The sequence below is a fragment of the Muntiacus reevesi genome, chromosome 8 (assembly GCF_963930625.1).
Source record: "Muntiacus reevesi chromosome 8, mMunRee1.1, whole genome shotgun sequence".
NCBI classification, from domain to species: domain Eukaryota; kingdom Metazoa; phylum Chordata; class Mammalia; order Artiodactyla; family Cervidae; genus Muntiacus; species Muntiacus reevesi.
The window spans coordinates 19,441,526-19,468,085 of record NC_089256.1 but is presented as its reverse complement, the minus strand read 5'-3'; the positions used below and the strand labels follow the sequence as shown (position 1 = coordinate 19,468,085).

General features: G+C 37.8%; 1 protein-coding gene across 1 annotated transcript in view; it reads right to left on the bottom strand.

Annotated features, from left to right (window-relative positions):
* Positions 1 to 26,560, bottom strand: part of SH3BGR (SH3 domain binding glutamate rich protein) — a 64,537-nt gene that overhangs the window by 18,960 nt on the left and 19,017 nt on the right. The window contains exons 3-5 of the mRNA XM_065943468.1: positions 26,004 to 26,084; positions 3,112 to 3,186; positions 2,352 to 2,444 (exon numbers count right to left, since the gene is read on the bottom strand). Of these exons, the coding sequence (XP_065799540.1) occupies positions 2,352 to 2,444; positions 3,112 to 3,186; positions 26,004 to 26,084 (249 nt within the window). The remainder of the gene's footprint in view (positions 1 to 2,351; positions 2,445 to 3,111; positions 3,187 to 26,003; positions 26,085 to 26,560) is intronic.

Genomic DNA, 26,560 nt, shown 5'->3' with positions numbered 1-26,560 from the left:
TAACTGAATTACAGTAAGTCATAGGGCATGCATCACTTGTTGAATGAGAAAAAGTCAAAATCTTTCTTTATGTAGAATGAAAACTTGTTAGTCACTCAAAACTCTTTGAGACCCCATGGACTGTAGCCCACAAGGCTCCTCTGTCCTTGGAATTCTCCAGCCAAGAATACTGGAGTGGTTTGCCATTCCCTTCTCCAGGGGATCTTCCTGACCCAGGGATTGAACCCGGGTCTCTTGCATTGCAGGCTGATTCTTTACCATCTGAGTCACTAGGATAGAGTAAATATTATTAAGAAATTGATAACTAACATTGATGTTAATTAATTATTAACATTAATTCATCTAAAATAAAAATGTCTTCTAAACTTCATCATTCCTTCACCACAGCCCATCCAAAAATACCAAAACAATATTTTTAGTTCCTATGGGGATCCACAAGATTGTAATTTATTTTGCAAAGTGCTCACAATTTCAGAAAATATTAACAAGAGAATCCCCGGGCTGAATGGCTTATCACTTCACTGAACTAACCGGCCCAGCAAGTGAGAAGCTAGAAAGCTGAAGCCAGCAGGCTATGGCCTCAAGATGCTGTCTTCCTCTTAGGTCTCATGAGAGAAAGGGAGTGGGGTGTAATGTTTCTTTCCTTTGTTTCTCTGCCTTAAAAAGAGCAAACTGAATTTCAGTGTGTAAATCAATATTTCTGTGCCAATGTATTAGGCAATCCATGCAAAGTCAGATTATAAAATGTTTTAAAAGATTTTTATAATCTCCAAGATAATTAAACGGTCACTCCATTTCATGTTAAATTGTTTATTTCAATTAAACAGGTTTGCCATGAAATCCCACCTAACTTCTAAGCAAAGACTGAAGAAGATTTGGTCTTTCTTCAAAACAGAAATGTCAAAGAGTCTTAAATTATCAACACTGAAATAGCAGTGTTCAAACATAAGGGAATTTACTGTCCTGGTTGCTCCCAAATTTAAGTTCCTTGAGATAAAGATAAACTGATGCCATCTCACATTTTCCATAGCAAGGCTTTCAGTCTTGGCCCCTTTCCCAGTCACAGTCTCTCTGCTGGGAACAAGGGTCCAACAATCTTAAGAGCTGTTCACACCTCTCCTGGAATCAATAAATAGGGACAAATGCAAACCACTGGGCTTCGGTAAATGATCTTTTCTACAACTGGCCCAAAGCAGAAACCCACTGAAATGCTCCTGATTTCTGCCCTGCCCATTCAGGCTCCCCTGGGGCCAGGGTCTCCCCTTTGCCTGGCTTCCCAGCCACATTTTCAGAATTCCTTGAATAAGTAGCCCATCTGACCCCCATTAGCTTAGCTTGGTGCTTCCAGAACCACAATCCTCACTTGGCCTTTTACCCTGTAGCCGCTGCATTGGAACATTTTAGAAGCAGCCTTGCATCAGCTGGGCCCTGCAGTTCCTCTGACTGGCCTCAAATTGGAAGCTTCAGATCCCTCTCCCACAGCTCCTCTTATTCTCAGCTCTTGTTGGCTTCCCACAAATCCTCTTGGTGGAGTATGTCAGCTACAAATCGTCACTTGCCATCTACCTCTACAAGGATTAAACCATGAGCCACTGCAGCTGCTGACCTCAACACCCCCAGAGAGGAGTTCAGGGTGGAGATCAGGAACAAGGCCCTCTGTGTCCTGGGAGGAATTGACAGAACAAATCCTCAGATAGATATTTTCAGGACTAGATTTTATGAGCCCAATTCTTGCACCTCCTCATATCTAAAGCACCAAAATCCTTCATGGTGATGACTGCTCCTCAAGAGTACCAGAAACCTTCTGCAAAATATATAAGCTTGATTGCACGTACCTCTCCTTCAGAAAAATCATATATACTGACCTTCCCCCTACCTCTTTGAAGCGGTTTCTCAGAGCTAACTGAAATGCTGTCTCCCAGGCTATAGTCCTCATTTTGCCCCAAATAAAGTTTAATTCACAACTCTCACATTGTGCATTTTTTAAGTCAACAGTATTGATAGGAGTTCATCAATACTTGTGAACAAGGCATAAGGTCTCTTGTTTCTGAAAGAACATGAACCCAACCTAACCCAAACAACACAATGACAAGCTTTGTGTAGCCTGTCACTCCAGGCCTGAGTTCAGGCCCTTCCTCTATCTTCCTTTCAGCCTTCACCCACCCCACACACAGCAGTTAACATGTTAAGTGAAAATTACCTGCTGCCTCCTGGCTAATCCCTCAGTTCCTCACTTTTGAGCTCACTATTGCGTGCCCAGAAAGATTCCCAGCATCTGGTCAGAGCTCAGTAAACGGTTATTGAATAGAACTGAATCCAGTGAAACTACAGTGAGAAAAGCAGACACTCACATTCTTCTCTTGGGATCCAGCAAGGTCACCCGCATCTTCATCACCCTCTTTTTGTGCCTCATGTTCTCCACTTTCTTCAGCCTTCTCTGTTCCCTGGTCACAAAGGAAACCCATGGTATCATCAACCTTGGATAAGCTTTCAAGACAACACCAGTCCATAACTGCTACGGTTTCCTTATTTAGATACAGTATATAAATGAAGCAAATGTAGACCTCTATTTACTAGTCACTTAACTCCTAGAGTATAGGATCACCAACCCTCAACACTGCTAACTGGATCTATCAGTGTCAATGAATAGCCTCAACTCACATGAATGGTAGAGTCATAAAGACCCTAATAGGAGCTAATTCATCCATTTAAGGCTTGTGAAGAGAACTTCAAAGGATTCCATATTTAAGGAGTATTAGTTTTCTATTGCTTATGTGGAAAGAGGCATTATAATTTTAGAGATTAAAAAAGATAGATGATAGAGATAAATGATAAATGATTGATAGATACATAGAGAAATGATAGATAGATGGATGGATGGATAGATAGTTGGATGGGTAGCTAAATAGGTGTGATGGATGAATGGATAAATAGACAGATAAATGTGATAGATGGATGGATGGATGGATGAATGGATGGATAGATGGATAGATAGATAGATGGATGGATGGATGAGGTAGACAGACAAACAGATATGGAAAAACTAGAACCCAGAAGACATTCTATGTAAAACAGGTTTCCTGGAAGATGGTTCAAGACACCAACTCTTACCTCTGTGGTGCTCTGAACCTCTCCTGCCACATCACCATCAGGAAGGGAAGACGCTTCCTCAGGCGACTTTGTCACCTGCATCACAGAAATTGAGAATGTTTGATAGTTTTCTTGAGGATAATGGCTTGCATTTCAACACCTTTTAAGTCTCCAAACTATATTTGTCTTCACCCCTCATTTTATCTTCACTGTGGTGCTCTAACCAAAGTCAGTGGATAGTCACCACCACTCACACCTAAGAAACAAGAAAATAAGGCAAAAATTGTCACACTGCAAGTTAGGGGCAGGGCTAGGATACACCTTCTTTTTGTTTTCCTGACCTATCCAGTGGTTTCCAGCCTTTTAAAGTGCTAGTTTATTTTTCTCATCAGAAGTAAATCCTAACTACGTGAGGTAACAGATGTTAAATAAACTTACTGTGGTGATTATTTCACATATCTACATATATCAAATCATTGTGTTGCACTCCTTAAATTCATACAATGTTATCTTTCAATTATATCTTAGTAAAGTGCGGTGATTTTTTTAACTTTTTATTTTATATTGGAGTATAGCCAATTAACAATGTTGTGATAGTTTCAGGTGCACATCTGAGTGACTCAGCCACACATACACATGTATCATTCTCTCCTAAGCTTCCCTCCTGTTCAGGCTGCCACATAACATTGAGCAGAGTTCCCCGTGCTATGCAGTAGGTTCTCATTGTATGCATCTGCGAGTGTGTGTTAGTCACTCAGTCATGTCCGACTCTTTATGATCCCATGGGCTGTATAGCCTGCCGCCAGGATTCTCTGTCCATGGAATTCTCCTGGCAAGAATACTGGCGTGGGTAACCATTCCCTTCTCCAGGGGATCTTCCCAACCTAGAGATTGGACCCAGGTCTCCTGCTTTGCAGGCAGATTCTTCGCCATCTGAGCCCCCAGCGAAGCCCAGGTCCTCATTAGTTATCTACTTCACACATAGCCTGTGTGTGTCCATGTCAATTCCAACCTCCCAATTCATTCCATGCCCCTTCCTCCTTTGGTGTCCTTGTGTTTGTTCTCTACATCTGTCTCTAGTTCTGCTTTGCAAATAGGTTCATCTGTACCATTTTCCTAGATTCCACATCCACATGCAAGATGTGGATGGACCTAGAGACTGACATACAGAGTAACATAAGTCAGAAAGACAGAAACAAATATCACATAATAATGCATAAAGATTTGGTGATTTTTATGCTGAAGGCACTTCAAGTTCATGGGAACAAATTGGGCCATAAACACACCCTCCAATCCCATGCTCCTACAATACTCAATATTAAAATATTCATATGTATTCAACTCTATCTTAACATACACATAGGCTATTTTTGTTTCATTTTTGTGTTTTTTAAAAACAATAAATAAGTACATACTATGCACAACTTGATTCTTTAGCTTACTATATCATGGGCATTTGTCCAGATTAATTCATATGGTTGTAACTCATTCCTGTTAACATTTGCTTAATGTTAAAAATATAGTAACTTATTCATATATTTCCCAACTGATGGCTATTCAGAAAGTTCACATTTGTGTGTCTACAAACACTATACTGAACTGAATAAAGGCATGCTAAATCACTTTTTTAAAAAAGAAATTTTTTGTTTTGTAGCTTTTTATATACACAAACCGGAGAAGGCAATGGCATTCCACTCCAGTACTCTTGCCTGGAAAATCCCATGGACGGAGGAGCCTGGTAGGCTGCAGTCCATGGGGTCGCTGAGAGTCAGACACGACTGGGTGACTTCACCTTCACTTTTCACTTTCATGCGTTGGAGGACATGGCAACCCACTCCAGTGTTCTTGCCTGGAGAATCCCAGGGACGGGAGAGCCTGGTGGGCTGCCGTCTATGGGGTTGCACAGAGTCGGACACGACTGAAGTGACTTAGCAGCAGCAGCAGCATATACACAAATTTATCTAACTTTTGGGGCTTCCTAGGTGGCACTACTGGTAAAGAGACAGAGAGAGAGTGAAGTCGCTCAGTCATGTCCAACTCTTTGCAACTCCATGGACTGTAGCCTACTAGGCTCCTCCATCCATGGGATTTTCCAAGCAAGAGTACTGGAGTGGGTTGCCATTTACTTCTCCAGGGGAGTGGTAAAGAACCTGCCTGCAAATACAGGAGACCTAAGAGATGGGATTTGATCCCTGTGTCAGGAAGATCCCCTGGAGGAGGGCATGGCAACTAACTCCAGTATTCTTGCCTGAAGAATCCCATGGACAGAGGAGCCTGGCAAGCTATAGACCATGGGGTTGCAGAAAGTCAGACACGACTGAAGCAACTTAACATGCACACATCTAACTTTTATTTTCTGACATGTAGTTATTTTATATTAATTATTAACATCTAGTGATTTAATCAACATGAAGTCTAATTTTGTGTATAATATAAAGTAGGGCTCTGTTTTCTTCCAGATAGATGAAAAAGTATGCTTGTAACATTTATATACCACCATTGTCCTTTCAATTAAGATGTTATTTTTGTCATTTATAAAATTCTATATATACATTTGGATCTCTTAACACACTAGTCTATATATAAATATATAAACATATCCATGGATGTATTTATTTTTTCTCTTGGATGCATTTATATGTTCCCATGCCAATATGTAGCTTTTATCACTGTAGTTTTAACATGAATTTTAATATTCTGAAAGGCAAGCTGCTACAAAGTCTCCTTTTTCAAAATTTTTTGGCTCTTCTCAGACATGTATTATTCCAGTACATTTTAAGATCATTTTCCCCAGTGTCAATAATTTTTAAATAGGCTTTTCTTTGAAATACCACTAAATGTATTTATTAGTTGAGAAATTTTCACTTCTTATTGTTAAGTCATCTCACCTAGGGCATCATACTCTCTCCATAACTTTAGTACTTGTTGGTGTCCTTCAGGTAAATTTACTCCTAAACATTTTAAAGATTTTTATCACCATTGTGAATGGGATTTGTTTTTTACATTTTAACTTCTCATCCATTATAGTTGATATAAGTAAAAGCTACTACTTTTTCCATTCTTTAATCCAGAAACTGTATGTTATTAATTCTAATGAATTTTACTGGAGTCTGTTGAAATTTCTAAGTATACATTTACATCATACACAAATGAAGATATTTTTTATATATCATACATTACATACACATGAGATATTTCATTTTCTTACTTTATTGTAATAACTACAGCTTCTAAAACAATGTTTAATAATATGTCCATGGCTCCTCTGCCCATGAGATTCTCCAGGCAATAATACTAGAGTGGGTATCTGTTCCCTTCTCCAGGGGACCTTCCCAACCAAGGCATCAAGCCCAGGTCTCCCACATTGCAGGCAGATTCTTTCGCATCTGAGCCACCAGTGAACCCCAAGAATACTGGAGTGAGTAACTTATCCTTTCTCCAGGTGATCTTACTGACCCAGGAATTAAAACCAGGGTCTCCTGCAAGGCAGGCAGATTATTTACCATCTGAGCTACCAGGGAAGCCCAATAGCCACAGTTTCTAACACAATGTTTAATAATATAGTGATGACGGGCATGCCTATTGTCTTTTGATTTTAATAGAAATGCTTCAGTATTTCATGGTTTATAATGATAGTTTCCTTTTGACAATTGGTTTTTATCGCATTTAATCAGTTTCCCTCTGCTTATATTTTAATCCATGTTTATTTTTTTAATCCATGTTTATTTTTAACTAGGAATATCTGATTAATTATATCCAATATCTTCTTGGTACTTATAGACAGAATCTTACAGTTTTCTCCATTAATAAGTTCATGTAATGAACTATGTCAATAGAAAAATTCTGCTTTAATTAATTACCTGTAACCCACTGCTAGATACAGTTCGCTAATACATTATTTAGGCTTTTCCCATCCAAATTCGTAACAGAAATTGATCTAAATATAACTGAAAGTTTTCTAAGTAACGCCTCAACTGATCAGGTATTTTATCTATTTTATTTGTCTGTTCAAATTATATATAGCCAAATTACATATAAACGGGAGACTTCCCAGGTAGTCCAATGGTTAAGAATCTGCCTTGCAATGCTGGGAATGCAAGTTCGATCCCTGGTCTAGGAACTAAGATTTCACAAGCTGTGGAGCAACTAAGCCTGGGTGCCCATTAACTACTGAGCCCACGTACCACAGAGCCCATGCTCCACACCTAGAGAGTCCACGCACCACAGCAAAAGATCCTGTATGATCAAACTGAGACCCCAAGCAGCCAAGTAAATAATAATAAAACAAATAAATATTTTTAATTCATATAAATGTATTCAAGCTCAGTCACACAGTAGTGTCCAACTCTTTGTGATCCCATGGACAGCAGCATGCCAGGCTTCCCGATCCATCACCAACTCCCAGAGCTTCCTCAAACTCATGTCCATGGAGTTGGTGATTACATCCAACCATCTCATCCTCTGTCATCCCCTTCTCCTCCCACCTTCAATCTTTCCCAGCATCAGGGTCTTTTCCAGTTTCTCAGTTCTTCGCATCAGGTAGCCAAAGGATTGGAGCTTCAGCTTCAGCATCAGCCCTTCCAATGAACACCCAGGACTGATCTCCCCTAGGATGGACTGCTTGGATCTCCTTGCAGTCCAAGGGACTCTCAAGAGTCTTCTCCAACACCACAGTTCAAAAGCATCAATTCTTCAGCGCTCAGCTTTCTTCACAGTCCAACTCTCACATCCATATATGACTACTGGAAAAACCATAGCTTTGACTCGACAGACCTTGGTCAGCCAAGTAATATCTTTGTTTTTTAATATGCTGTCTAGGTTGGCCATAGCTTTTCTCTGAAGGAGCAAGCGTCTTTTAATTTCATGGCTGCAATCACCATCTGCAGTGATTTGGGAGCCCGAGAAAATAAAGGCTCTCACTGTTTCCACTGTTTCCCCATCAATTTGTATTCAAATGATATATAAATTGAATATATATACACACACATAAACATACACAAATACACACTTTCTACTTTGTATTAATCTTGGTTTTTCCTTTTATTCATTCACTGAATATGAATTATTCTGTTTTTCTATTTTCCTAATTTTAAAAGTTGAGTATTCATTTTACTAGGTTTTTATTTTTCTGTTACTTTTTGTTGTTGTTTAGTTGCTAAGTTGTGTTTGACTCTTTGCAACCTCTGGACTCATAGTCCATGAGGCTCTTCTGTCCATGAGATTTCCCAGGGAAAGATGCTGGAGTGGGTTACCATCTCCTTTTCCAGGAGATCTTCTGGACCAGGGATCAAACCCATATCTCCTGCATTGGCAGGTGGATTCCCTACCACTGAGCCATGAGGGAAGCCCAAAAATATTTAAAGCTAACAATTTTCCTCTGTATGGAAATTTGGCCATATGTTGTGATTTGTATAAGCAAAAATATCTTTTGCTTATTATTTTATGATTTGTAATATCAGTTTTGTTTTCCTTTGGATATGGAGTTATTTGAAATATATTTATTTCTTAATTTTGTATGGTATTTCTCTTTCGTATGGTAATTCTATACTTGGAATAAAAATGGATCCTATAAAATCATCTCTTTTTGAAGTTTGTAAAGGTTTCGTTTGTGACCAAGAATATAATAGATTTAGAAATTGTGTAATAAGTATACAAGAAAAATACATTCTATTTCTATCTAATATATTCTTATTCTTGTATTTGGACACATATGTCTACACATATCTATTAAATTGTTTGCTGTCACAGAAGACCCCAAGGTACCAAAATAATCTTAAGAAAGAGAGATAAAACTGGAGGTATTAGGTTCCCGGATTTCAAATTATGCTACAAAGCTACAAAATCAAAGCAGTATGGTACTGGCACAAAAACAGACATACAGATTGATGAAACAGAATAGGGAGCCCAGAAATAAACCCACATATTTATGATCATTTAATTTATGACAAAGTAGGCAAGAATATCCAATAAGGAGAAGACAATCTCTTCAATAAATGGAGTTGGGGAAACTGGACAGCTACATGCTAAAGAATCAAACTGGACTACTTTCTCATACCACATACAAAAATGAGCTCAAAATAGATTAAACATTTAAATGTAAGACCTGAAACCATAAAACTTCTAGAAGAAAGCAGTACATTCTTTAACATCAATCTTAACAATGTATTTTTGGATGTCTCTGCAGAGAAGAGAAACAAAAGCAAAAATAAATAAACTTAACTACATCAAACTAAAAGGCTTTTGCACAGTGAAAGAAAATATTAAAAAACAAAAAGACTGCCTACTAAATGGAAGAAGATATTTGTATACAGTACATTTCAGGAGGGATTAATATCCAAAATATACAAAGAACTCATATAACTCAACCATGCAAAAATTTTAATGGTCAGAGGACCTAAATAGACACTTTGCCAAAGAAGATATACAGATGGCCAACAGGCACATGAAAGATGCTCAACATCACTAATCACCAGGGAAATGAAAATCAAAACACAATGAGATATCACCTCATACCAGAATGTCCATTACCAAAAAGACAGCATAGAGGGCAGTCATAAGATGGCGAAGGAATAGGACAGGGAGACCACTTTCTCCCCCACAAATTCATCGAAAGATCATTTGAATGCTGAACAAATTCCACAAAACAACTTCTGAACACTGGCAGAGGACACCAGGCACCCAGAAAGACAGTCCATTCTCTTTGAAAGGAGATAGAACAAAATATAAAAGATAAAAAGAGAGACAAAAGAGTTAGGGATGGAGACCCATCCAGGAGGGAGCCATGAAGGAGGAGAAGTTTCCAAACACCAAGAAACCCTTTCACTGGCGGGTCTGTGGGGAGTTTTGGAATCTCAGAGAGCAACATAACTCAGAGGGAAGAAAAAGCACACACACAGATTACATGCCTAACCACAACTCCCAGTGGAAAAGAAGCCTAGATGCTCCCATCTGCCAGCAGCGAATGGGGGCTGAACAGGGAGGCCTGGGCTGCATGCTTAGGGTAAGGACCAGGATTGGATGCTCTGAGAACAATCTGAGGGAGCTAACGTGACGTAGCAACCCAAACTGTGGGAGAGAAAAAGAGAGAGAGAGAACTTTCCCTCGAAAAGCTCTAAGCACAACCTGGCCTGTTCACAGAACAAAGGATTGAGCGAATACCAGAGGAGAGCTAGCCAGTTGTGGACTGGCCCCTCCACCCGCCGAAGGCAGAGAGGCAGGCGGACAACAGCCAGAGCCAGAAGGCGAGAGGCAATCTTGGTCCCAGAGATGGCATCCTCCACCAAACTGTAAGCAGGATCCCAGTTGCTATCCAAGACTTCCTGGGAACTGGACAGTGGACATCCACCAGGATAGTCTCAGTAAGAGGTCAGCTCCCCAGAAGAGACACACGTCACACCTGAGACGGCACTCTTGTGGTGCACCCAGGAAACTGAGTGGCTGGGACCAAGGAGGTGATACGACGCATCGCCCACCTGGGGAGACTGCGCCTGCCAAGCACCTGGTCACCTGAGCTGCTCAGGCCTGGGAAGGGCACAAAACTCAGGCCCAACCGAGTCTGCGCCTTTGTGTAGTATCTGAGAACCTGAACCTGAGCCACCTAGACCTGGGAAGTGCATGCAACCCAGGGCCCGCTTTGGACAGTTCCCCTGCAGAGCAACCTGGAGCCTGAGCAGTGTAGACCGGGAAAGCACACACTCCGTGAGCAGGGACAAACCCAGTGTGGCCCAGACACTGCGAGCACTCCCCACACACACCAGTGACATTTGCTTGCAGTGTCCCTCCCTCCCCACAGCACGACTGAACAAGTGAGCCTAAATAAATGACCACCTCCGCCCCCTTGTGTCAGGGCGGAAATTAGACACTGAAGAGACTTGCAAACAGAGGAAGCCAAAATAAACAAATAAGAAGGAACTACATTGGAAGTGACAGGTGCAACAGATTAAATCCCTGTAGTTAACACTGGCTACATTGGAAGGGACCTATAGACCTTGAGAAGAAGTATAAGCTGGAACAAGGAACTATCTGAAACTGAACTGACCTCACACTGCCCTCAACAGCTCCAGAGAAATTCCTAGATATATTTTACTATTATCATTTTTTAATATTTTTAATTTTTTAAAATTTTAAGTTCTTTATTACTCCTTTAATTTTCATTTAAAAAACCTACTATTACCTTTCAAAAAAAAGACCCTATTTTTTAAAGCAAATTTAATTTTTTTCCATAATTTTTGCCATTTTGTTTTGTTTTTTAATATTGTATTTTTGAGAGTCTAATCTCTACTCTATATTTTTTAATCTTTGTTCTTTGGTATTTGTTATCAATTTTATACCTTTAAGAATCCAATCTTCAGTACCCATTCTTACTTAGGAGTATGATTACTGGCTTGATTGCTCTCTCCCCTTTTGACTCTCCTTTTTCTCCCCCAGGTCACCTCTATCTCCTCCCTCCCCCTTCTCTTCTCTACTTAACTCTGTGAATCTCTTTGGGGGTTCTGGGCTGTGGAGAACACTTAGGGAACTGATTACTGGCTAGACTGGTCTCTCTCCTTTTGACTGCCCCTCCTCTCCTCCTGGTCACCTCTATCTCCCTCCTCCCTCTTCTCTTCTCTATGTAACTCTGTAAACTCTCTGAGGGTTCCAGACTGTGAAGAGCACATAGCGAATTGACTACTGGCTACATTGCTCTCTCCCCTTTTGATTACCCCTCTTCTCCTCCTGGTCACCTCAATCGCCCTCCTCCCTCTTCTCTTCTCTATGTAACTCTGTAAACTCTCTGAGGGTTCCAGACTGTGAAGAGCACATAGCGAATTGATTACTGGCTACATTGCTCTATCCCCTTTTGATTCTCCCTCTTCTCCTCCTGGTCACCTCAATCGCCCCCTCCCTCTTCTCTTCTCCATGTAACTCTGTGAACCCCTCTGGGTGTCCCTCACTGTGGAGAATCTTTTCACCATTAACCTAGATGCTTTATCACTGGTGCTGTATGGATGTAGATAGAAGTCTTGAGACTACTGTAAGAATAAGATTGAAAGCCAGAGGCAGAAGACTTAAATCCAAAACTTCAGAACACCAGAAAACTCCTGACTCCAGGGACCATTAATCGACAAGAGCCTATCCAAAAGCCTCCATACCTACACTGAAACCAAGCTCCACCCAAGAGCCAACAAGTTTCTGAGCAAGATATACCAAGCTAATTCTCCAACAATGCAGGAACATAACCCTGAGCATTAAAATACAGGAGGCCAAAGTCACACCAAACCCATAGACACCTCAAAACTCACTACAGGACACTTCATTGCACTCCAGAGAGAAGAGATCCAGCTCCACCCACCAGAACACTGATGCAAGCTTCCCTAACCAGGAAACCTTGACAAGCCACTCGTCCAACCCCACCCATACTGAGGAACCTCCACAATAAAGAGGAACCACAAACTTCCAGCATACAGAAAGGCCACCCCAAACACAATCTAAGCAAGATGAAAAGGCAGAGAAATATTCAGCAGGTAAAGCAACATGATAAATGCCCACCAAACCAAACAAAAGAGGAGGAGATAGGGAGTCTACCTGAAAAAGAATTCGGATTAATGATAGTAAAAATGATCCAAAATCTTGAAAACAAACTGGAGTTACAGATAAATAGTCTGGAGACAAGGATTGAGAAGATGCAAGAAAAGTGTAACAAGGACCTAGAAGAAATAAAAGAGTCAATCAATAATGAATAATGCAATAACTGAGATCAAAAGCACTCTGGAGGGAACCAACAGTAGAATAAGTGAGGCAGAAGATAGGATAAGTGAGGTGGGAGATAGAATGGTGGAAATAAATGAAACAGAGAGGGGGAAAAAAAGAATTAAAAGAAATGAGGACAACCTCAGAGACCTCTGGGACAATGTGAAATGCCCCAACATTTGAATCATAGGAGTCCCAGAAGAAGACAAAAAGAAAGGCCATGAGAAAATACTTGAGAAGATAACAGTTGAAAACTTTCCTAAAATGGGGAAGGAAATAGCCACCCAAGTCCAAGAAACCCAGAGGGTCCCAAACAGGATAAACCCAAGGCAAAACACTCCAAATATTAATATTTCCATTTGACAGTTGACAAAACTGAGGCTGAATGTTTAAGAAACTCAACCATATTAATCAAATTAACATATTAATCAAATTAACAAAGATCAAACACAAAGAACAAATATTAAAAGCAGCAAGGGAAAAACAACAAATAACACACAAGGGGATTCCCATAAGGATAACAGCTGATCTTTCAATAGAAACTCTTCAGGCTAGAAGGGAATTGTAGGACATACTTAAAGTGATGAAAGAGAAAAACCTACAACCCAGATTACTGTACCCAGCAAGATCTCATTCAAATATGAAGGATAAATCAAAAGCTTTATAGACAAGCAAAAGTTGAGAGAATTCAGCACCACCAAATCAGCTCTTCAACAAATGCTAAAGGATCTTCTCTAGACAGGAAACACAGAAAAGGTTTATAAACTCAAACCCAAAACAACAAAGTAAATGACAACGGGATCATACTTATCAATAATTACCTTAAATGTAAATGGGTTGAATACCCCAACCGAAAGACAAAGACTGACTGAATGGACACAAAAACAAGACCCCTATATATGCTGTCTACAAGCGATGCACCTCAAAACAAGGGACACATATAGACTGAAAATGAAGGGTTGGAAAAAGATATTTCACGCAAACAGAGACCAAAAGAAAGCAGGAGTAGCAACACACATATCAGATAAAATAGACTTTGAAATAAAGGCTGTGAAAAGAGACAAAGAAGGACACTACATAATGATCAAAGGATCAATCCAAGAAGAAGATATAACAATTATAAATATATATGCACCCAACATAGGAGCAAAATAATATGGAAGAAAAATGCTAACAAGAATGAAAGGGGAAATTAACAGTAACACAATAATAGGGGGAGACTTTAATACCCCACTCACACCTATGGATAGATCAACCAAACAGAAAACTAGCAATGAAACACAAACTTTATTTTTTTTCCATTTATTTTTATTAGTTGGAGGCTGATTACTTTACAATATTGTAGTGGTTTTTGCCATGCATTGACATGAATCAGCCATGGATTTACATGTGTTCCCCATCCTGATACTCCCTCCCGCATCCCTCCCCACCCCATCCCTCTGGGTCTTCCCAGTGCACCAGCCCTGAGCACTTGTCTCATGCATCCAACCTGGGCTGGTGATCTGTTTCACCCTTGATAATATTCATGTTTCAATGCTGTTCTCTCAAAACATCCCACCCTTGCCTTCTCCCACATAGTCCAAAAGTCTGTTCTGTACATCTGTGTCCCTTTTTCTGTTTTACATATAGGGTTATCATTACCATCTTTCTAAATTCCATATATATGCATTAGTATACTGTATTGGTGTTTATCTTTCTGGCTTATTTCACTCTGTATAATGGGCTCCAGTTTCATCCATCTCATTAGAACTGATTCAAATGAATTCTTTTTAATGGCTGAGTAATATTCCATGGTGTATATGTACCACAGCTTTCTTATCCATTCATCTGCTGATGGGCATCTAGGTTGCTTCCATGTCCTGGCTATTATAAACAGTGCTGCGATGAACATTGGGGTGCATGTGTCTCTTTCAGATCTGGTTTCCTCGGTGTGTATGCCCAGGAGTGGGATTGCTGGGTCATATGGCAGTTCTATTTCCAGTTTTTTAAGAAATCTCCACACTGTTCTCCATAGTGGCTGTACTAGTTTGCATTCCCATCAACAGGAAACACAAACTTTAAATGATACAAAGGACCAGTTAGACGTAATTGATATCTATATGACATTTACCCCAAAACAATGAATTTCACCTTTTTCTCAAATACTCACGGAACCTTCTCCAGGATAGATCACATCCTGGGCCATAAATCTAGCCTTGGTAAATTTTTAAAAAATTGAAATCCTCTCAAGCATCTTTTCTGATCACAATGCAGTAAGATTAGATGTCAACTACCAGAAGAAAAAAAAAAAACTCTTAAAAATACAAACATATGGAGGCTAAACAACACGTTTCTGAATAACCAGCAAATCACAGAAGAACTAAAAAAAGAAACCAATATATGCATAGAAACAAATGAAAATGAAAACACAACAAACCAAAACCTAAGGGATTCAGTAAAAGCATTGCTAAGGGGACGGTTCATAGCAATACAAGCTTACCTCAAGAAACAGGAGAAAAATCAAATAAATAAGCTAACTCTACACCTAAAGCAACTAGAGAAAGAAGAAATGAAGAACCCTGGGTCAGTAGAAGGGAAGAAATCATAAAAAATTAGGGCAGAAATAAATGAAAAAGAAACAAAGGAGACCATAGAAAAAATCAACAAAACTAAAAGCTGGCTCTTTGAGAAGATAAATAAAATAGAAAAACCATTAGCCAGACTCATCAAGATAAAAAGGGAGAGGAATCAAATCAACAAAACTAGAAATGAAAATGGAGAAATCACAACAGACAACACAGAAATACAAAGGATCATAAGAGACTACTACCAGCAACTAAATGCGAATAAAGTGGACAACTTGGAAGAAATGGACAAACTCTTAGAAAAGTATAACTTTCCAAAACTGAACCAAGAAGAAATAGAAAATCTTAACAGGCTCATCACAAGCACGGAAACCAAAACTGTAATCAGAAATCTTCCAACAAACAAAATCCCAGGACCAGATGGCTTCACAGCTGAATTCTATCAAAAATTTACAGAAAGTTAACACCTATCCTACTCAAACTTTTCCAGAAAATTGCAGAGAGGGGTAAACTTGCAAACTCATTCTATGAAGCCACCATCACCCTAACACCAAAACCAAACAAAGATGCCACTATAAAAGAAAACTACAGGCCAGTATCACTGATGAACATAGATGCAAAAATCCTCAAAAATTCTAGCAAACAGAATCCAATAACATATTAAAAAGATCATACATCATGACCAGGTGGGCTTTATCCCAGGGATGCATGGATTCTTCAATGTTCATAAATCAATGTGATACACCACATTAACAAATTGAAAAATAAAAATCATATAATTATCTCAATAGATGCAGAGAAAACCTTTGACAAAATTCAATATCCATTTATGATAAAAAAAAAAAAAACCCTTCAGAAAACAGGCATAGAAGGAACATACCTCAACATAATAAAAGCCATATATGTTAAACCCACAACACATTATCCTCAATGGTGAAAAATTGAAAGCATTTCCCCTAAATTCAGGAACAAGACAAGGGTGCCCACTCTCACCACTACTATTCAACATAGTTTTGGAAGTTTTAGCCACAGCAATCAGAGAAGAAAAAGAAATAAAAGGAATCCAGATTGGAAAAGAAAAAGTAAAACTCTCACTGTTTGAAGATGACAGGATCCTCTACATAGAAAACCCTAAAGACTCTTCCAGAAAATTACTAGAGCTAATCAATGAATATAGTGAAGTTGCAGGATATAAAATTAACACATAGAAATCCCTTGCATTCCTATACACTAACAATGAGAAAACAGAAAGAGAAATTAAGGAAACCATTCCATTCACCATTGCAATGGAAAGAATAAAATACTTAGGAATAAATCTACTTAAAGAAACAAAAGACCTATATATAGAAAACTATAAAACACTGATGAAAGAAATCAAAGAGAACACAAATAGATGGAGAAATACACCATTTCATAGATTGGAAGAATCAATATAGTGAAAATGAGTATACTACCGAAAGCAATCTATAGATTCAATGCAATCCCTATCAAGCTACCAACAGTATTTTTCACAGAACTAGAACAAATAGTTTCACAGTTTGTATAGAAATACAAAAAACCTTGAATAGCCAAAGCAATCTTGAGAAAGAAGAATGGAACTGGAGGAATCAACCTGCCTGACTTCAGACTATACTACAAAGCTACAGTCATCAAGACAGTATAGTACTGGCACAAAGACAGAAATATAGAAAAATGAACAAAATAGAAAGCCCAGAGATAAATTCACACACCTATGGACACCTTATCTTTGACAAAGGAGGCAAGAATATACAATGGAGAAAAGACAACCTCTTTAACAAGTGGTGCTGGGAAAACTGGTCAACCACTTGTAAAAGAATGAAACTAGAACACTTTCTAACACCATAAACAAAAATAAACTCAAAATGGATTAAAAATCTAAATGTAAGACCAGAAACTATAAAACTCCTAGAGGAAAACATAGGCAGAACACTCTCTGACATAAATCATAGCAGGATCCTCTATGACTCACCTCCCAGAGTAATGGAAATAAAAGCAAAAATAAACAAATGGGACCTAATTAAACTTAGAAGCTTTTGCACAACAAAGTAAACTATAAGCAAGATGAAAAGACAGCCTTCAGAATGGGAGAAAATAAAAGCAAATGAAGCAACTGACAAAGAATTAATCTCAAAAATATACAAGCAGCTCCTGCAGCTCACTTCCAGAAAAATAAACGACCCAATCAAAAACTGGGCCAAAGAACTAAACAGACATTTCTCCAAAGAAGACATACAGATGGCTAACAAACACATGAAAACAACATCACTCATTATCACATAAATGCAAATCAAAACCACAATGAGGTACCATCTCACACTGGTCAGAATGGCTGCTATCAAGAAGTCTGCAAACAATAAATACTGGAGAGGGTGTGGAGAAAAAGGAACCCTCTAACACTGTTGGTGGGGATGCAAATTAGTACAGCCACTATGGAGAACAGTGTGGAGATTCCTTAAAAAACTGGAAATAGAACTGCATACGACCCAGCAATCCCACTGCTGGGCATACACACCGAGGAAACCAGAATTGAGACACGTGTACCCTAATGTTCATCACAGCACTGTTTACAATAGCAGGACATGGAAGCAACCTAGATGTCCATCAGCAGATGAATGGATAAGAAAGCTGTGGTACATATATACAATGGAATATTACTCAGCCATTAAAAAGAATGCATTTGAATCAGTTCTAATGAGGTGGATGAAACTGGAGCCTATCATACAGAGTGAAGTAAGTCAGAATGAAAAACAACAATACAGTATACTAACGCATATATATGGAATTTAGAAAGATGGTAACGATAACCCTATATGTAAAACAGAAAAAGAGACACAGATGTACAGAACAGAATTTTGGACTATGTGGGAGAAGACAAGGGTGGGATGTTTTGAGAGAACAGCACTGAAACATGTATATTATTATACATGCAATAGACTGCCAGTCCAGGTTGGATGCATGAGACAGAGTACTCAGGGCTGGTGCACTGGGAAGACCCAGAGGGATGGGATGGGGAGGGAGGTGGGAGGGAGGTTCAGGGTGGGAACACATGTACACCCATGGCTGATTCATGTCAATGTATGGCAAAAACCACCACAATATTGTAAAGTAAAAAAAAAAAAGACAACATATAACAAGTTTTGGTGAGAATATGGAGAAAAGAGAACCCTCATGCACCATTGATAAAAATGCAAATTGTTACAGCTACTAGGGAAGAAAGTATGGAGAGTCCTTGAAAAACTAAAGATAGAACTGCCATACTATCCATCAGTGGTACTCCTGAGTATTTATCTGAAGAATATGAAAACACTAATATGAAAAAATATGCACTTCAATGTTCATTGCAGCATTATTTACAATAGCCAAGATATCAAAGCAACCTAAGTGTCCTTAAATAGATGAGTAAATAAAGAAGATATTATATGTATATATATCCTATATATGTGTGGAATATTACACAGTCATATAAAAAGAATTAGGACTTCCCTGTAGCCCATATGGTAAAGAATCTGCCTTCTATGCAGGAGACCAGGTTTGATCCCTGGGTCGGGAAGATCCTCTGGAGAAGGGAATGGTGATCCATTCCAGTATTCTTGTCTGGAGAATCCCATGGACAGAGAAGCCCGGCAGGCTACAGTCCATGGGATCGCAAAGAGTTAGACATGACTGAGCAACTAACACACAACACACACATATAAAAGAATGGAATTTGCAAGTACATGGATGGACCTAGAGGGTATTATGCTAACTGAAATAAGTCAAACAGAAAAAGACAAGTGCTGTATGGTATCATTCATATATGGACTCTAAAAAGCAAAACAAATGAATAAACATAACCAAACAGGAACAGAGTCATAAATACATAGTGGTTGCCAGAGTAGAGAAGGATGGAGTGAGGAAATAAATAACTGAGGGAGATTAAGACATACAAACTTTAAGGTACAAAATAAATGCATCACTGTTATAAAACATACAATATAGGGAATACAGTTGACAATTATATAATATCTTTGTATGGTAACTAGATTTATTATGGTGATCATTTTGAAACATCCTGAAATAATGAATCACTATGTTGTACAATGGGAACTAACATAGTGTTGTTGGTTAATTATAATTCAAAAACAAATAAACAAACTCATAGGGAAAAAATGTGTTTACCAGAGGCAGGAGGTGGGTAGAAGTGAACTGGATGATGATGGACAAAAGGTAAAAATTTCCAGTGACAAGATAAATAAGAACTAGAGATGGACTATACAACATGATAATATAATTAACAAAGCTGTATGTGATATATGAAAAATGTTAAAAGAGTAAATCCTAAGAATGCTCACACAAGGAAAACAATTTCTTTTCTAGTTCTTCAGTTTGGTATCTATACAAGATAATGGATGTTCGCTAAACTTAACCGTGGTTCATTTCATGATACATATAAATGATTATGCTGTGTACATTAAATTCTAGGGCTATATGTCAATTATATCCCAATAATACTGTAAGAAATTTTTTTAACTTTGATTTTTAAAAATTAATTTTGCTAATTACATTTGTTTGTATGCGTAAAAGAGTACCCAATATGTAAGAAATGCAAGGTATGTATTGAAAGGTATGTTTTTAACAAGTTTTCTCTAGGGGTTTCTGGTTTATGTATTTGACTGCCATGTACTATGATCCACAAAGATCCATAACTACTGTATTTTCTTCATATATTTTTACCATTTTTCTTTACATAATACCTCTTTTACTTCATTATCACTTTTGGGCTTTAATTCCTCTGCAGCTTTAATTCCTCTGAAAGCTGATATTCCAGGTTTCTTTTTGTTTATGCCCTTCATTTCAAGTTTTCTTTGAACTATTTTTTATTGTTATAACATGTCTCAATCTTCACTAAAATCTAATTTCACTGACAACTCTAATTCTAATATAGGAAAGTAACCTTCTACAGACACTCTAACAGACACTGACTATAAATTCTAGGTGAAATTTAAAAAATAAATTTTCTATAAGACATAAGTAAAGGAAAAACAAGGGAATGAACCAAAGCTAGATGATTCAAGAGGAAGTTGACACTTGAAAGATGAAAATGATTTGTACCCTCATGCTCACAGCCACATTATTAACAAAAGCCAAGAAGTGGAGACAATCCAAATACCATCATTGGGTGAATGGAATATATAATGGAATGTTATTCAGCCTTAAAAAAAAAGAAGGGAAGCAAATCCTGACACAAGCCTGTCATAAAAAGACAACTACCATTTGATTTCACTCATATGAGGAATCTAAAATGGAAAAATTCATAGAAACAGAGAAAAAATGGTGGTTACTAGGGACTGAGAATAAGGAGAAATGGGGAGTTTTATGAATATAAAACTTTCAGTCTTACAAAATGAAAAGTTTTGGAGACCTTTTGCACTGCAATGTAAATATAGTTAACACTACTGAACAGTAATTTTTTTTAATATTTTTTAAGAAAGTAGGAATAGCACCAAGTGAGTTGCCATTCTCAGGGCTTAAACCTGAAAGTAAGCAAATTTTTTGAGAAACATAAAACCACAAAAGCAAATTCACATATTTTTTTTTTCTTGTCTGAAAAATCAAAAAACCTGAATTTGGGGCAACCACAGCCCCTGGAAAATCAAGACAGAATCTTGGACAGGAGAGAGGCAAATGGAGAGAGCCCCAGATTCTGTTTATAAACTCTGCCAAAATCTTCAGCTGAGCCCAGAACAATGTGTGCATGTGACTGGTTTCAACTAAAGAAAAAAGAACTCAACTCAGTTTTAAGTTGCTGCTAGAAACATAGTGTTTGCAGTCTGAGTACAACAAAGTAAATGCCCTATTTAAGCCAAAAAAAAAATCAACATTTTTCAGAGGAATGTAGCAAAATACAGTCTGCACAACACAATATTCACTACGTCCAAGTATCCAAAACCCTTGAAGTATAAAGAACAAGGAAAATGTGACCCATTCCCAAAAAGAAAAAACAATAAATAGAGACTGAATCCAGAAATAAGCCAGATGTTGGAATTAGCAGACAAAGAATTTTTAAAACAACTATTAAGACTATAATATACTCAAAGATGTAAAGGAAAATATTCTTACAATGATGAAACAATTGGAACTATGAGCAGAGAAATAAAAACTGTAAACAGCAAACAAATGGGACATTCTAGAATGTAAAATAAAAGTACAATATCTGAAATTTAAGTGTCACCAGACTGAATGCAAAATAAAGATGACAGAGGAAAAAGTAAGTAAACTTAAAGATGGACAAACAGAAATTATACAATTTGAAGACTAGAGAGAAACAAGGTTTAAAAAAAAGCTTCAAGGAAATATAGGATAATGACAAAAGACTTAACATATATGGAGTTAGACTGTCAGATGGGGAGATGAGAAAAAATGGGGCAGAAATAATATTTGAAGCTATAATGGCTAAAAACTTCCTAAATTTGGTCAAAGAGTTTATAGATTCCACATTAATTCTTCCAATCCATGAATGCAGAAAATCTTTCCATTTATTTGTATCTTATTCAGATTCTTCCAACTATGTCTTACAGTTCTCAGTGCATAGGTAATTCAGCTCTTTGGTCAAATTTATTCTTAGGTATTTTACTTTTTGCTGCAATTGCAATGGAATTGTTTTCTTAATTTCTTTTTCTGCTAGCTCTTTGTTAGCATATATAACCAAATTTCTTGCCAGGTGCATTATTCTTGTCATAATTCTCATCAAGTCTTTCAAATTTGAAAATTAACAAGAATGAATTAACCACAGTCATTTTAAGTCTTTTGTCACACACAGATATTTTTCTTAGCTTCCCTGAAAGCCTTTGGAATCAGCTACAAGCCATCAGGCTTAATCTATTATGTAGAATAACTGCTCAGAGTGCCACAGAAAAGGATTATACTTTGAGTGCTGTGGAGTATAGGCTTCTGATAGCACCAGTTAGAGACCATATGACTGGACTGAGTCAGAATTTCCAAAATTCTAGTTGAGATGTAGATGGATTCCTGAGACTTGTAAACTCAGATCCAGTGTAATTAAGAGTCAATTACATAGAACAGAATGAATCAATGAGGTATGATTGTAGTTTTTGTTTGGAATATTGTTGACGTTATTTTAATGTTTTATTTTCTGGATATGTCAGGAAGTTCTCTGTTTTTGATCTTAAGTATTTTATAAATTTTGACATTGTGGCAGACACTGCTTTTGTACACTGAAATCAAACATTTGTGAATAACATTCTCTCTACCTGATTTCCCCAGAATTCAAAAATTCTAATTGAATCTTTTTACTTTTTATGACAATATAGTTATTTGCCTAGGTTCAGTAAGAATCTATATTCCTTGTTACCAAGGCATAATTGGAAACTGGTTATGCAACCAAAGCCTTGACTGTGTGTTATTAAGAATGAGGCTCATTGAGTATAGGCAAAACATTCTCTGATGTATCTCATATAAATGTCTTCTTAGGTTGGTCTCCCAAGGCAATAGAAATAAAAACAAAAATAAACAAATGGAACCTAACCAAATTTACAAGCTTTTTCTCAGGAAAGGAAATTTTTTAAAAAAGACAACCTACAAAATGGGAGAAAATATTTGCAAATGATGCAGCTGACAAGGGCTTATCACCAAAATATACAGACAATTTAATTGAAAAATGGGTAGAAGGCCTTAATAGACACTCTCCAAAGAAGATACAGGTGACCAGTAGGCACATGAGAAGATGCTCAACATTACTAATTTTTAGAGAGATGCAAATCAAAACTGCAAGGTACCACCTCACATGGGTCAAAATGGCCACCACTAAAAAGTCTACAAATTACAAATGCTGGAGATGGTCTGGAGAAAACGGAACTCTCCTACACTGTTGGTGGGAATGCAAGTTAGTGTGGCCACTACAGAAAACAGTATGGAGGTTCCTCAGAAAACTAAAAACAGAATTATCATATGATCCCACTTCTGGGCATATACCCAGACAAAACTATAATTCAAAAAGATACATGCACCCCTATGTTTATAACAGCACTATTCACAATAGTCAAGAGATGGAAACAACCTAAATGTCCCTCGATAGACGAATGGATAATGATGTGGTACATATATACAGTGGAATACTACTTGGCCATAAAAAAGAATGAACCTACGTACAAAACAGAAATAGACTCACAGACCTAGAGATCAGAATTGTGGTTGTCAAGGTGGGGGGGGGGGGTAGGGATGGACTGGGAGTTTGGGGCTGGTTGATGCAAACTATTACATTTAGAATGGAGAAACAACAAGGTCCTACTGTATAGCACAGGGAACTATATCCAATCTCTGGGGATAAACCATAATGGAAAGGAACATTTTAAAAGAATGTAGATATGTATATACCTAGGTCACTTTGCAGCAGAGATTGGCACAGCATTGTAAATCGACTATACTTCAATTAAAAATAAAATAGAAGAATGATGCTTATTGAATCAGATATGACCAGATGCCTGTGAAGAACTAAGGTTGACTTTACAGAGACAGTGCTTACTCACAAAGCTCTTTTGGGAAAACCAGCCCAGTACTTGGCCTGTAACAGCCTGACTAAGACAAAAAACTGGTTCTGTAAGCAATAATGCTGTTTATAATGCTGAATATCATTTTATAAGTATACATTTTCTCCACAATAGTCAAGAATGTCTATTTTTAGCTTGAGCAAGATTGATTTCCTTGCTGACACTTCTCCACGATGTTGTTTACTACAAAATGATACTGTGACAAATAATATTGTTTCCATAAATCATCAAGTGTCTGTCTTCCCCAAGGAGACTTGAAGGACTTCGCCAGAGTGCACACACATAAACACTGAGCAATAGTGACAGCAACGAAGGTTCTAGCCCAGACTGTGCTGCCAATAGTGGGGTCCCTCTGTGGTGTCTCAGATGGTAAACAATCTGCCTGCAATACATCTCTTTGCTGTCCAACATGCTCATCGCTGATTCAGTCCATCAATAATTCTTACCAGCATTCTTCCTTCAGAACAGGCACTAAAGTCATCCACTTCTACACCATTCTATCCCCATCACCCTAGTCCAAGCCACCATGACATTCATTCCACTGCAATCCATTCATCCTATTGCAGTCAAAAGAGTTCTAAGAAGGAAATAAGATCACTTTATTCCTCTGCTTAAAAACCCTTATGTCTTCACACACCTAAGATAGACTCCAGAGCACCCCTGCAAGCCACAGGCTTCCCATTTGCCACCCCTGCTTCCCATGTATCTGTTCCCCTCACTCCAGGGACTCAGGCCTCATGGCCATCAAGCAGGTTTTCATCTCTAAGCTCTATGCTGCCTCAGGACCTTTGCACTTGCTCTTACCTTTCCCTGAAACACTCTTCCCTCCACCCTTCCTTTCTTTTCAATATCCCAGGGACCTGAGTGTCCCCACCAAGAAACATATCCTAACATTAAGGCACTATCTCTTAAACATAATAGCTAAACTGATGTGACTCAGTTAACAAACTCTTTAATCAAATAAAAAAGATTAGATTGTGTGTAATAGTTTTTAGCACTTTTTTAAGCTGTTAGTAAAATGTACGAAATATGTTGCATTTAAGTTTACCAAAGCCAAAAAGGTATTTCATTGTCTTAATAGGAGGCTTTATAGGTGGCTTTACCCTCCTATAGAACCATTAGCTACCTGGGAAACCTACATTACCATTTGGAGATGGAATCTGTTAAACTTCACCCAAGAGACCTCAGGTATTATTACCTGAAGAATGCAGACACATGGAAGACAGCACACCCACATGCCTCTGAGACACACCCATCTCTGTAAGGTAAGCCTTTGGGGGGAACTCAGAATTTAATTGTGTGAGAATTAACTTTCACACAAATCTCTTTTGAAATGAAGCAGGGCACAAACAAATTAACTAAGAAATAAATGAATTAGATAAATGTGTGCTTGTCTTGTATCTATGGAGAGTCATGTATGAGATGCTTGGTAGAGGTAAGGATTTCAATGGAAGTAAAGAATAAAGCCAAGTGATCTCCATCAAGCATTCAAATTCATGGTACTTGTGTTATTACCATAATTCTTTACTTCAATGATATAATAATACATAATTAAAGATGAAACAGCACCAGAGGGGGGAAAAAACCTTATGAAATTTATTTATGAGTCTAGATCATACTTTTTCCCTACTTACCAGATGCAAAAAGGCAAAATTCAATTTAGTTTAAACAGAAATAATACAGGAGTATATATCACTATAAAACTAACTAAAATAAGCTGTTATGAAAAATTCATGACAAAATAATTTTACAGATATAACCTGAGAATTTATATTTTTACTTATTCAATTAACACACTAAAAATTAATGAATGCAATATTTCTTAACTTAGGTACTATAAAACTTATTACAACGGGTGTAAACCTCAAAAATAATAAAAGTATAGTTCTGAAATATGTTTTAGTAGAACCCATGCATGATATCTCTGCATAAGAAAAAGAAGTATATTACAATCATGTTAATTTAAAGATCATTACTTTTTTAACAGTCTCGGATGCTGATCTTATCCTCACTTATGACCTATATCAAACCCCATGGAGATGCTCAAGCTTACCTTTGAGCCTGGAGGGGGAGCCAAGCCAAGGAAGGAATAAATAATATTCTCTTCTTTTGCAGAGAAGAAAGAGTCAAAATCCTTGAAGCAAAGAAAAAGAATGATTAAACCCAATGCACACTTGTGAAGCAATACATTGTCCTAAGTTAATCTTTCTTATTTATTAGTCATAAAGTGAGGAGCTAACACAAAAGTTTATTCACTTTGCCAAAGATGATCAATCCCCAAATTGGGGAAATTGAACCATGAAGTTTACATTTGCTTTTACACACTTTCACTGTGCTTGTTATAATATAGTGAGAACACACACACACAGAGTATTCCGGCTCAGGAATTACTGACAAGACTCAAACATACATAGGGAAAGTCTTCTCTAAAAGTTTCACATCTTTAGCTGGTTTCCTTATAATTTGGTCCTATGGTTCAGACCCTGATTAAGGTCCAAACAACACAGGACTAAAACAAGATTTCTGTGCTGTTATATAGTAGCTTCTAGTCAGTAAAGAAGCCACCTGCAGTGCAGGAGACCCAGGTTCTATCCCTGGGTCAGGAAGATC